This window comes from Notolepis coatsorum (assembly GCF_963971535.1).
Source record: "Notolepis coatsorum genome assembly, chromosome: 3".
NCBI classification, from domain to species: Eukaryota; Metazoa; Chordata; class Actinopteri; order Aulopiformes; family Paralepididae; genus Notolepis; species Notolepis coatsorum.
Window position 1 is genome coordinate 204,028,249 of NC_140167.1, and position 11,679 is coordinate 204,039,927.

The 11,679-nt window shown below is 40.0% G+C and overlaps 1 protein-coding gene across 1 annotated transcript; it reads left to right on the plus strand.

Moving 5' to 3' along the window:
* Positions 1 to 3,713: 3,713 nt before the first annotated feature.
* On the plus strand, positions 3,714 to 4,544 carry LOC311226141 (beta-1,4-galactosyltransferase 1-like; the record flags this gene model as incomplete). The annotated part of the gene is made up of 1 exon (XM_084311515.1): positions 3,714 to 4,544. The coding sequence occupies one exon, from the start codon at positions 3,714 to 3,716 to the stop codon at positions 4,542 to 4,544; it is 831 nt and encodes a 276-aa protein (XP_084167641.1).
* Between the last annotated feature and the right edge of the window lie 7,135 nt (positions 4,545 to 11,679).

Below are 11,679 nucleotides of genomic sequence, written 5' to 3' on the forward strand. Positions count from 1 at the left end.
GATATTAAGTTGTACAGCCCTGGCCTCCCCCGCACCAGGCGTTCCACACAGGGAGACCGAGCGTTCTCTGTAGCTGGAAAAGGACAATGGCAATGGTATGACAAGGTTTGGCACATGTTTCCACGAAAGCAGGATATCATTTTAATTTTTTTATAAATAGACTCTGTAGATCATCCTCCATGTGTGTGTGGTTTTACAAAGTAAACAATGGGAAATAGGGGTGTAACGGTACACAAAAACCACGGTTCGGTATGTACCTCGGTTTTGAAGTTCGGTACGGGTTTTCGGTACAGTGGGGGGAAGTTTGGCTTTCCATGTTGCACTCAGGGGTGATGTAGTGTGCAATAACTAATTGTACTTGTAGGGCTGTCAATGAATATTCTATATCGAAATGAATAATCGACTTGTAAAAGAGAAAAAAGAATTATATTGGATTGTGAAAAAAAACAGATGGGCGGTCAATCATTAGTGGTTAACATACCGTTGTATTTGTTCGGTACATTACACACTGAAACGGTTCGGTACGGATATGTGTACCTTTACACCCCTAATGGGAAAGCATTACATGGATCATCTGTCTAAACCTCGTAACTCCATTCGCCCTCAAATCTGTGTTCATTTTTTATTTTGCATACTCATGTTCTGTGTCTTGAGTCGTACTGTATTGTATTCTGCATCTGTTAATAAAGTTTCAATCTGTAAGAGCCTCAAATTTCCATGTACATTTAATAAATTGTCAGCCAGTTTCTAACCTGTAACATTCCTAAAGTAAAGGCACAAGGGTAGATCAATGTCGTTGAAGTTGTGTAGACAATCTTTCCATTCCTGGTAACTGTAATGCATTCTACATTGTTGGCAGTATTTATAGTATGTGGAATCTAGAGATGGAAATATGCAGCATTGCACTTGATATACAGCACTTTCTCACATGGTTGATTATCAAACTCATTGTGTTTACTGATATATACCATATAAACCATTAAGAGTGGGTGTCCGACAAGAGGGAAGACTGTCAGGTTTTAAACTGGATACCAAACAGAAGGTAAAGATGACTTTGAACTGTACAGTAACAGTAATCCAGAACTATTTCATTGCACTGTAAAGAAACTGATTTTATAGTATGTCACATCAATGTCATTCTTGTCTTTCACATTCTACTAAAACTGAATCAAACCATAAACAAGGTGGCCTGTTGGGATGTTAGATCCTAATGTGAAAAACTGATTTTATATGTCTGAGGAGAAGTCTGGTACTCATCATCAGGTCCACAGACGGGCCTCCCATCTTTGTCTCCACAAAGTACTGGGGGGGTCTACTGTATGTGAGACATATTTCCTTAGAGTGAAAGAAAAATGACATATGTGAACAAGTATGTTGTGTGCCAGGTTTATGTGCAGTCATGGTAAAGTGAGAGGTGACGGGTGGACCACCACTGAGGTCATGTGTCCAGGCAGGCCTCAGGTACAAGTCATTTTAACTCCAGCAGCCCATTACGTACCAACCTGTTTCTTTCCCCATGAATCCCTGCACAGCCACAGACAAACAGAAATAAGCTTTAGCTGCCATGACAAAGATGCCAGACATCCATACATCAGTTAATTAACAGTATCTCCATCAATGTAACTCTAACCATATTTGCATATCTTGTATGTCACAAACTTAAATGTCCAAACCCAACCCCCTCCAATGCACAGTCCCCCCCACCCAACCCCCTCCAATGTACAGTTTTCCCCACCTACCCAACCCCCTCCAATGTACAGTTTTCCCCACCTACCCAACCTCTTCCAATGTACAGTTTCTTCCCCCTCAAATGTATATACTCTATTTTTAGACTATTTTTGTATCACAAACAGTGCTGTATATTTGTAGATCTGGTATGTCATAAATGTCTAGATGTAACAGTACTGTCCATCTGTATGTCATGTTATGATGAATTGAAAATGGGGGACCCTGATGTAAACAAGACGAAAGTCTTCCTCAGGTCTGCATCCCCTTAACAATTGTGTGTATTGAGCTGCACTGTATTGTACCCATTCTGCAATCTGTTAATAAAGTTTTCAATCAATCACAAATGTAACACAAGACGATGTTGTGTATGTCGTAAACAAGGAGAGAGAGAGAGAAAGAGAGAGAGAGCGAGCAAGAGAGCCCCCCCCCCCTCATCCGCATGCGCAGTAGTGCAAAACAAGGTACACGCCACGAAGCCCCGCCCACGCACAGTCATACCTAGTCCAAGCAACGAAGCCCCGCCTCAAACCTAGTCCAAGCCACGAAACTCCACCTCAAACCTAGTCCAAGCCACGAAGCCCCGCCCAGACGTTGGGCTTGCGGCTCTGCAGATATATGCTATTGTCACTAGGAGGTACCCCAAAAAGAATATTCCAATTGTCTGATCACGATCTCCAGTATTGGTGTCCATCGTGTCGCCAACATAATCCACCACAACACATGCATCAATGTGGTCGGGCGATGTGATAAGACTCGCCTGACAAAAAAAACTGAGCCCGGAGAGATTAAAACGTAACACAGGGCAAGATATAAGGTTTCAAAGGGTGCTCAATACTGCCATCTGGCAGGATGCGGCCGGTATTGCACTTTGGCGATCTCAGGATAATTCCCTATGGTAACCCTGAGGTCCGTGTGTCTGAAATGAATAGAAATATTGAATAAAAGGCGGCTACGTGGCGTAGTGGGCAAGGCGCTTGCCACGAAATGCTGGAGACGCTGGGCTCGTCAGTTCGAGCCCAGCGCTCCACATTTGCTTTCAGTTTAGCTGGTCGTCCGTACTAATACACATTGGCCGTATTAGGGGGTGGGAAACTGATGGGTGGGGATCGGGCGCTGTGGACAGCAACTCCTACAGGTCGGTTGGTGCGCCTGCGCAGTAGAATCAGGAAGTGTCGGGGGCAGCGTGAGCCTCCCACGCGTTACTCCTCGCCACTGAGAGATCGAGCTGCGCAGGTGAAAAGATGCGACTGCTGTTACCTCAAGTACCGGAGGGGACTTGTGCTATGTATGACTTAGTCCACATTGCAGCCGGCTTGTGGGAGGCAAGAAACAGCGTCCGTGACAGGGGAGGGTTGAATTGGATGATACGAAATTGGGATGGGAGAAAATATAGAAAAATGGGAGAAAAAGTGGATACAAAAAAAATAAATAAAAATATTGAATAAAAGAAATAACGATGAAAACCCGACTCGGGTCTGGCGCTGAACGGTTGGCGAGATAACCCGACTATCCTCGGGTCTGGCGCCCATTGAGTTAATAAGGTGAGTGTTTGTTTAAAAGTGAGTGTGTGCATGTGGATGTGTGTGCAATGAGTGATGGGTTAATTATTGGGTTGTTACATAAAGTCATTGAGCATCCTGATGGCCTGGGGATAGAAGGTCCTTCTGAGTCTCTCTGTACTGGCCATGACAGGTGTCTGGTTCAACCAGTTCAGTGTCTTCAGAGAATTAAAAGAGGGACAGAGAGCCAGTCAACTTATTTTTCATTTGTAGGATACACATAAAGGAACAACTACCAAATGAGGTATAGTGAAGATGCAGAGAAAAGTATTTACAGTGATGATGGCATGTTTTATGCTTTGGGTGCTTATCTGTTTGGCGTATATCAGTAATGTCACTGTCTATTCCAAGAAAGTGTTTCTACTTGAACTAAAAACAGTGGAACAATGGAACGATGACACGGAAAATATATCCAATGATACTAAGATGTTGCCTGTGCTGGAACCTTGTCCTGAAACCTCTCCTCATCTGTTGGGACCATTTGCAGTGGAGTTCAACAAGCCAATGACTTTAGACGTCGTCAGGAGGGAGAACCCTGATCTCCAGGACGGAGGGCGATTCAAACCCCAAGACTGCATCGCCCGACAGAAGGTGGCGGTCATCATTCCATTTCGCAACCGGTTCCACCACCTGAAGTACTGGCTGTACTACCTCCATCCTATCCTGCAACGCCAGCAGCTGGACTACGGCATCTACATCATCAACCAGCACGGCGGCGGGACGTTCAACAAAGCAAAGATGATGAACATGGGCTTCGTTGAGGCCCTGAGGGAGTACAACTACGACTGTTTTGTCTTCAACGACGTGGATATGATTCCCATGGACGACCGCAACATCTACAAATGTTTTAGCCAGCCTCGGCACCTGTCTGTGGCTGTGGACAAGTTTGGTTTCATGCTGCCTTATAACACTCTCTTTGGTGGAGTTACAGCACTGTCTGACGAACAGTTCTTGAAGATCAACGGTTTCCCCAATCAATACTGGGGTTGGGGAGGTGAGGACGACGATATCTACACACGCATTTCACACCGTGGCATGTCCCTCTCTCGGCCAAACCATAAAGTCGGCAGATACAGGATGATCCCCCATGCGAGAGACAATAAAAATGGGAACAATCGGCAGAGGTTTAATCTTATGGCGAGAACAAGAAGAGACATGGACAAAGATGGACTCAGCTCACTCGAGTACTCCGTTTTTAAGACTGAGAAAGATAAGCTCTTTACTTTCATCACTGTTGATGTTGGCAGACCTGCATAGCTGACAGTAACACTTGAAAGCATTTGAATAATAGATGGGAAAGTGCTTAGTAAGTATAATTTAAAAACATTTGCCTTGAAATAAAAAATGTCAATACAGTAATCCAGAAACCCTTTTAACCACTGCTTGGTGATGAAAAAATGCTAAATATTGTTGTTGTAGATATTGTATGATCAGAATCTCTATCGATGAAGCTTCTTGGAATATTAGGAATATAGTGACACTGATTACTTAGTTAGTAGTAGTAGTTTTATTCAGTCATCACACACAATATAATATGCACAATCATTCCAGACTGTCAACGTTTGTTGCTTTTGGCAGTGACTAAAAAGGTACAGAGATAATGCTTATATATGCCCATTCTATATTAAAATCAAGCCTCCAAAACAAAAACATAAAATGAATAACGCAATTAAAATTATTCACATTTGTAACCCTCAAAAATAGATATACTAGGGCCTACAAACTTTTAAAAAAATGTATAAAACAAAGGTGAATTATTCATTCTTAAATGTATATCGGCATTGTTCCACAAGTTAATATCAACAATAGAAAAACGTCTCCTTTTAATCCCTTTCTTAGCTTTTTGAACAGTAAACTTCTCTCAAATCCTATTTGCTCTCCTGTACTGAAAACAACCTTATAGTTTAATATGTCCTTAGATTTATAAGGGATTGTTTCTGATTGACATTTTTCCCTTAAGGCTCAGCTTCTTCCCTCAGGCCATCAGAACAATAAACACTGATCTCTCCACACACAAGCACACATACACACACACAACACAACATTCTGCACTCGCACACACACAAACGCACCACAGGTCACTTTACACACAAGAATACACAAGAAAAGGTCACTTTAAACTTTAAAGTGACCTTTTAATTAATATATGTATATTTGTGTGTATAAATGCATATTTGTGTATCTTTTGCAAGTATGACTTACTACCATAGTGTCTTTATACCTGTATCACTGTACATAATAATGCTATAACTGTACATACATCTTATTAGCATTATTACTCAGTAGTACTCATTTATATTGTTCGCAGAGACGAATCGCATCGGCGATCCTACAGAGACAATGCATGCGTGTGTGTTCCGGTGTGTGTGTGTGTGTGTTGAGGATAATCGCATGCCAATTAAAGACCTCTGAGCAGGTCCTGCATTATATTATTATTATTATATATTTTATATCAAGTTTAAATCACCTGTACATTGTATATTACTATTGCACTTTACTGTTATAATAATAATAATAATAATAATAATAATAATAATAATAATAATAATAATAATAATAATAATAATAATAATAATAATAATAATAATAATAATAATAATAATAATAATAATAATAATAATAATAATAATAATAATAATAATAATAATAATAATAATAATAATAATAAAAATAATAATAATAATAATAATAATAATAATAATAATAATAATAATAATAATAATAATAATAATAATAATAATAATAATAATAATAATAATAATAATAATAATAATAATAATAAACTTTATTTGTATAGCACTTTTCATACAGAAATTGCAGTTCAAAGTGCTTCACAGCAGTAAGAAATACAGGCATAAGCGAGCATAAAAAAGATAGAGAGGTAGTAAGGTAAGGTAAATCTCAGTTTTTTTGTTACCTTTGCACTCTGGTTGTACTTGTGCTGTATAATGACAATACATTTGAATCTAATCTAAATTGTAAGATATATTCATCTGTGTAGGGCTGGGTCTCAATTACATTTTAATTTGGGCTTTGAAATAGTAGAAGCCTAATTATCGATGTACAATCAAAGCTTAAAGGTGCTATAGATCAAATGTTTATGTAGATTAATAAAAATTTAAAATAATGCATCCACAGAGTTTGATCAAGGTGCATAATAAAAGTATGACAGCAGACATCTCCAGGGCTATCCCTAAACAATGGCATAGAGGCACAGCGCCACTATGACGGCAGTACCACCATGTGTTTAATATTTTTGGGGGGCCAGGTTCGAAACAGACGCATCATTGATAATTAAGGCTGTCAAAGTGAACGCATCATTAACACATTGAGTGCCACGCCCCTTCCGGGAAGTGACCCCTTCCGTGCCGCCCATTAAACCCATGTAAACATAGTTGTAGTTTGTAGAGCTAACGTCACGGTGACCAATTGCAGCCACTCTATTGTCTGGGACCAAATACGGCCACGCCCCACTCCCAGTAAAAAGTGGGAATCTCTAGAATGGGTTTGGGGCGACGCTAGTATACGGAAGTGGCTCTCAAGGTGACGATTAGACAACACTTTCTGTTGTCAGTAGATGGCAGCATTGGTTTAAAATTAAAAGGTGAAAATGTTGAAAACTACAACAGGTCGCAGGTCACTGGAATGTGTCTATATTCTCCGACGTGATCTGAACAGCGGTAAACTATTACTGCAACCTCGGTATAGCGACCGCGAATGGTAAACTAATTATCATAACAAAAGTGCGCTGGTAGCGTTACATATGTTGTCTAAAGGGGGACATATGGTACAATTTAAGATTCTAATGATAATCGCCATATAAAGGACAACATAGAGCATCGTTAATTTGTAAGAAACCTCAATGAAAACGGCGCAGGGTGCTATTGTTATGAAAATGTGATAGAATCCTATAAAAATGTGGACACATTTGGTTTACGTTCCGTTAAACCTATATTTTATAGTATAGCTATGGGTCTAATAACGCCCTCGAGTCTCAGTGAGCTGCTTCTGGTCAACGTGCAAAAAACAGATTCTTTTTTCATCCGTACATTTCCGTTCTATACTGTTTTGAATATGAACATAGTCCGGCTTCTGAGCAATTCCAGGGAAAAGACACGAAAACAGCGGTTTTGTGTAATTCAATAAACACGTTGTAATTTTTCGCCTGATTATGCAGCTCGGTAGGGAAAATAAACTAACCCGTTTCTAACAGGATGCAATAATGACGGAAGGCGTTAGAGGGCGGTATAAGACCGTCTGCCAGCTCAGACACACTCAGAACAGTATGCACAAGGTGCCCCGCTGAATTATGAATGGCAATAGCTAATAAAAGAAATACCGTGACAGAAACGTAGATCTACGTTTCCGTCACTCAACGATCGGACGACAGAACCGTAGATCTACATTTTTGGCAAACAATGTGTTAGCGCGTTAACAACTCTGTTAACGCCACTATTTTTTTTAACGCACGAAAAAATATATATATTATTTAAAAACATTATTATTATTCTTTTTTTTACTAAGACTTCAATCAAGTGTATTATTGATACTCTCAATACTGACTCAAAGTGTGTGTGTGTGTATGTGTGTGTGTGTGTGTTTCATTGCTTGATTGTTTGATGCAAATTTGCAATGCATGAGGGTCATCCTTTTGTGTTAAATGGCTGCATAAAGCAAGCATTTGTTGACTCTCATGTTGATAAGAGTATTAAAACTTGAAAAAGATACGTTTAAGGTAGATAAAAGAAAAAGAAAAAAAATGCGATTAATTTGCGATTAATCGCGAGTTAACTATGGACAATCATGCGATATTTTATATATTTGAATCGATGACAGCACTATTGATAATACATGATTGCTCAGTCCTCTGTTCCATGTGTGTGTGTGTACTGTGTATGAATGAATGAATCTTTATTTCGAACATGATTTAAAAAACATATACATATCACTGTTATAAAAGGAGTAGGAAGAAGCCTATCATGCCTATCATCATGCCCTACCCCTATCCGCCACTTTCAAGTGGGAACATTAATTAAATGATATAATGGAGAATATCCACATTACCAATAATTCTTCATTCTTAACCCTTTGGGTGCCGTTAACGTAGAACTACGTTTCTGTCGCCCGACGGTTGAGTGCCGGAAACGTAGATCTACGTTTTTCTCACGGTATTTATTTTATTCGCTATTGCCATTCATAATTCAGCTGGGCACCTTGTGCATGCTGTACTGAATGTGTCTGAGCTGGCAGACGGTCTTATACCGCCCTCTAACGCCTTTGGCCGCTATTGCACTCCATTAGAAATGTTGTAGTTTCTTTTCTCTACCGAGCTGTGGCGTGGGGGCGGGTCCTAAACACTCCGGCAAAACACACGCTTGTAGGGATGGCTTGGACAACTGACCCCGCGCCCGCCCGTTCATGTGCAATGCCCAATAACGTCGGAGACAGGATCGCTGTGGATAATTGGAATGGCGATCAGATAATTGGATTTTTTTTTGCATTACATCAGAGACCAGGTAAGGACTCTATATATCCAATCTTGCGTTGATCTGATATTTTTTTCTACCGCAATTGAAGCTGTCTGTGTGTGCTGTGTGTGGTTGTTTACCGTTGGGTGCAGGAGGGGGGGGGGGGGGGGGGGGGTGCACTCCAGGGCCCATTTCATGTATGCACGAGGAGACATAATAATGATAATCTAGCATTGATTTCAGGAAGATTCGATAATCAGGCGAAAAATTACAACGTGATAAGTGGATTCCACTAAAACGCTATTTTCGCGTCTTTTTCCTGGAATTACTCAGAAGCACCCAAACTATATTCATATTCAAAATGGTATAAAACGGAAATGTACGGATGAAAAAATTATCGTTTTTTGCACGTTGACTGGAAGCAACTCACTGACAATCTACGGTGTTATTAGACCCATAGCTATAATATAAAATATAGGTTTAGCTCTACAAACAAGGTGAGGGTTAATGGACGGCAAGGCCAGATGCACTTCCCGGAAGGGGCGTGGCACTCAATGTGTTAACATTGAAAACAACATAAAATAAATAACTAATATCAGTATCCACAATGTAGTACAAAAGAAAATGAAAACAACAGCTTAGAATCCAAAAGATTGACAATAGTGACCTCCCGTTCCTCTTTTTTGTAATATGCTAAATTATTTTTTCTAAAATATTTCAGCTTTCCTTCATTTTATCTTCTAGCTAATCTAGCCCATTCCACACAGTTACACCATAGGATGATATGCACCTGCTCCTGAGATTGGTGCGAGCATAACGTTTATCAAAGTTGCAGTTACCTCTCAAATTATATCCCTTATCCCTCTCTATAAATAAGTTCTTGAGTCTTTGCTCGATACATTATCTGTGCCAGTTTAAATTTGAACAAGTCCATTAGCTTTAAGGCATTTGACTTTAACACTTTCAGTGCCAGCAGGGGGCGCACGATTTAGTGCTTGAATGCCCATCATCCACTTCAATGTTAGCGTTAATAACGCCTAATCTATGTTTTAAATGATGGCTATGTGTCTAATCTGCCCGTCGCTTATCAATGACTCATTTTCCAGTCAACATTGTCGAAGCAGATTGGTTTTTTATCAGTTAATTTCCGTTTTATAGCATTTTGAAAAGCCCTCGTTTTCAAGGAAAATAAAAAGATTCCATAATAAACGCCCTGTACTGGAATATTCTAGAATACACAAAAAACTTGTAATTTTTCGGCCTATTTATGAATCGTTTTTAAACGCTAGATTATCGATAGTATAATGCTATATAGGCGATCTGAAAAATCGATTCTCTGATTTCCTCAAAGAAGATGTTGGTGTCGTCTGCAAAAATAATACATTTAAAGATAGTTGATACCTTACAAATGTAATTTATGTACAACACTGACCCCTGTGGGACTGTGGGAAATGTCTAGGCATGATGATATGATTAACAAACTGTTGTCTATTTGAAATTTTACTTTTTAACCAGCTCAATGCTACGCCTCTCATCCCATATCTTTCCATTGTATACAGTATGGTCAATAATACCAAAAGCTTTTTCAAATCTATAAATACTCCTACTGTATATTCCTTGTTGTCAATACAGTTAGTTATTTCATTCCGTCAAATCCATTAGTGCCATAGTTGTTGATCTATTTCTTCGAAATCCATATTGGCTGTCAGTTAACAAGTTGTGTATCTCAATGAAGCTATCCAGTCTCACAATGAAGAGCTTCTCCAAGATTTTTGAGAATTGACATAATAGATACAGCTCTATAATTTGTAAAAAGATGTTTATCTCCCGTTTTATAAAGAGGGATAACCTTAGCCGTTTTCATTTTGCTTGGGAATGTACCTGTTTTAAAGGACAAATTACAGATGTATGTCAGAGGATTTACCACTCCATCAACAACTTCCTTAATTAAAGCCATATCGACCTCATTCCCATCTGTGGATGTTTTGCTTTTTAAAATATTTATAATATCTATAACTTCTTTCTCTTCTACCGCTCTCAAAAACATTGAACTTGGGTTAATTTCAATACCATCTCCTACTGCTCTCCCCTGCTCTAATGGCGGGTCACTGATACCATCAGCCAATTTCGGTCCTACATTAAAAAAATATGCATTATTTCATATCATTGACCGATCTTCCATATTGTTTATGGTCTTGTCATTATCTGTGAAGTGCTCAGGATACTTAGTGTTTTCAAGGTCGAACTGAGAGCTGCTGGAGTCGAAGGCCCTCTTGGAGATAAGAGTGGCATGCGGCCCCCCCACCCCCCTCCCCCCCACCTACGTGTATGGCCCAGCGCCTCACGTTGGTGATGGCAGCTAACTCGTATGCATGCTGGAGGGGGGAGCCAAGGCTGTCTCGTCAACCCCCACCCCCCATGTTTCTATTTTGTTGGCTGGGTTTGCATGCGGATTAAGGGAGATGTCAATCTGTTGTCAACGGTGGTAGTACAGGGGCAGTACATTTAGCTGTAAAAGCCTGATCAAGCTCAATAGCTTCTGTAACACGAACGCAACTACACTGTACGATGCCATTGTTGTTGTGATGTTGGCTGAGTTTGCACATGCGGGTTAAGGTAGAGGTGGGCTATCGCGTCATCGGTTCAGGAAAAGACGCGTATAGGCTTGTAAAGACGGCGACGCAAGGGGGTGTCTTCAGATTTTCCCACTCTGGGAGCCGGTCTCAGAAAATTGCGTATTCAGGCTCCCAGAACGCAGTTCCGTGTGGATGAAAGGTGCATACTAGGGGTGTAACGGTACACAGAAGCCACGGTTCGGTACGTACCTCGGTTTTGGGGTCACGATTCGGCACGAGTTTGGTACAACAGAAAAAATATATTTATAATAATTATTATTAACACATCGACTGCCAGCCATTGTACCC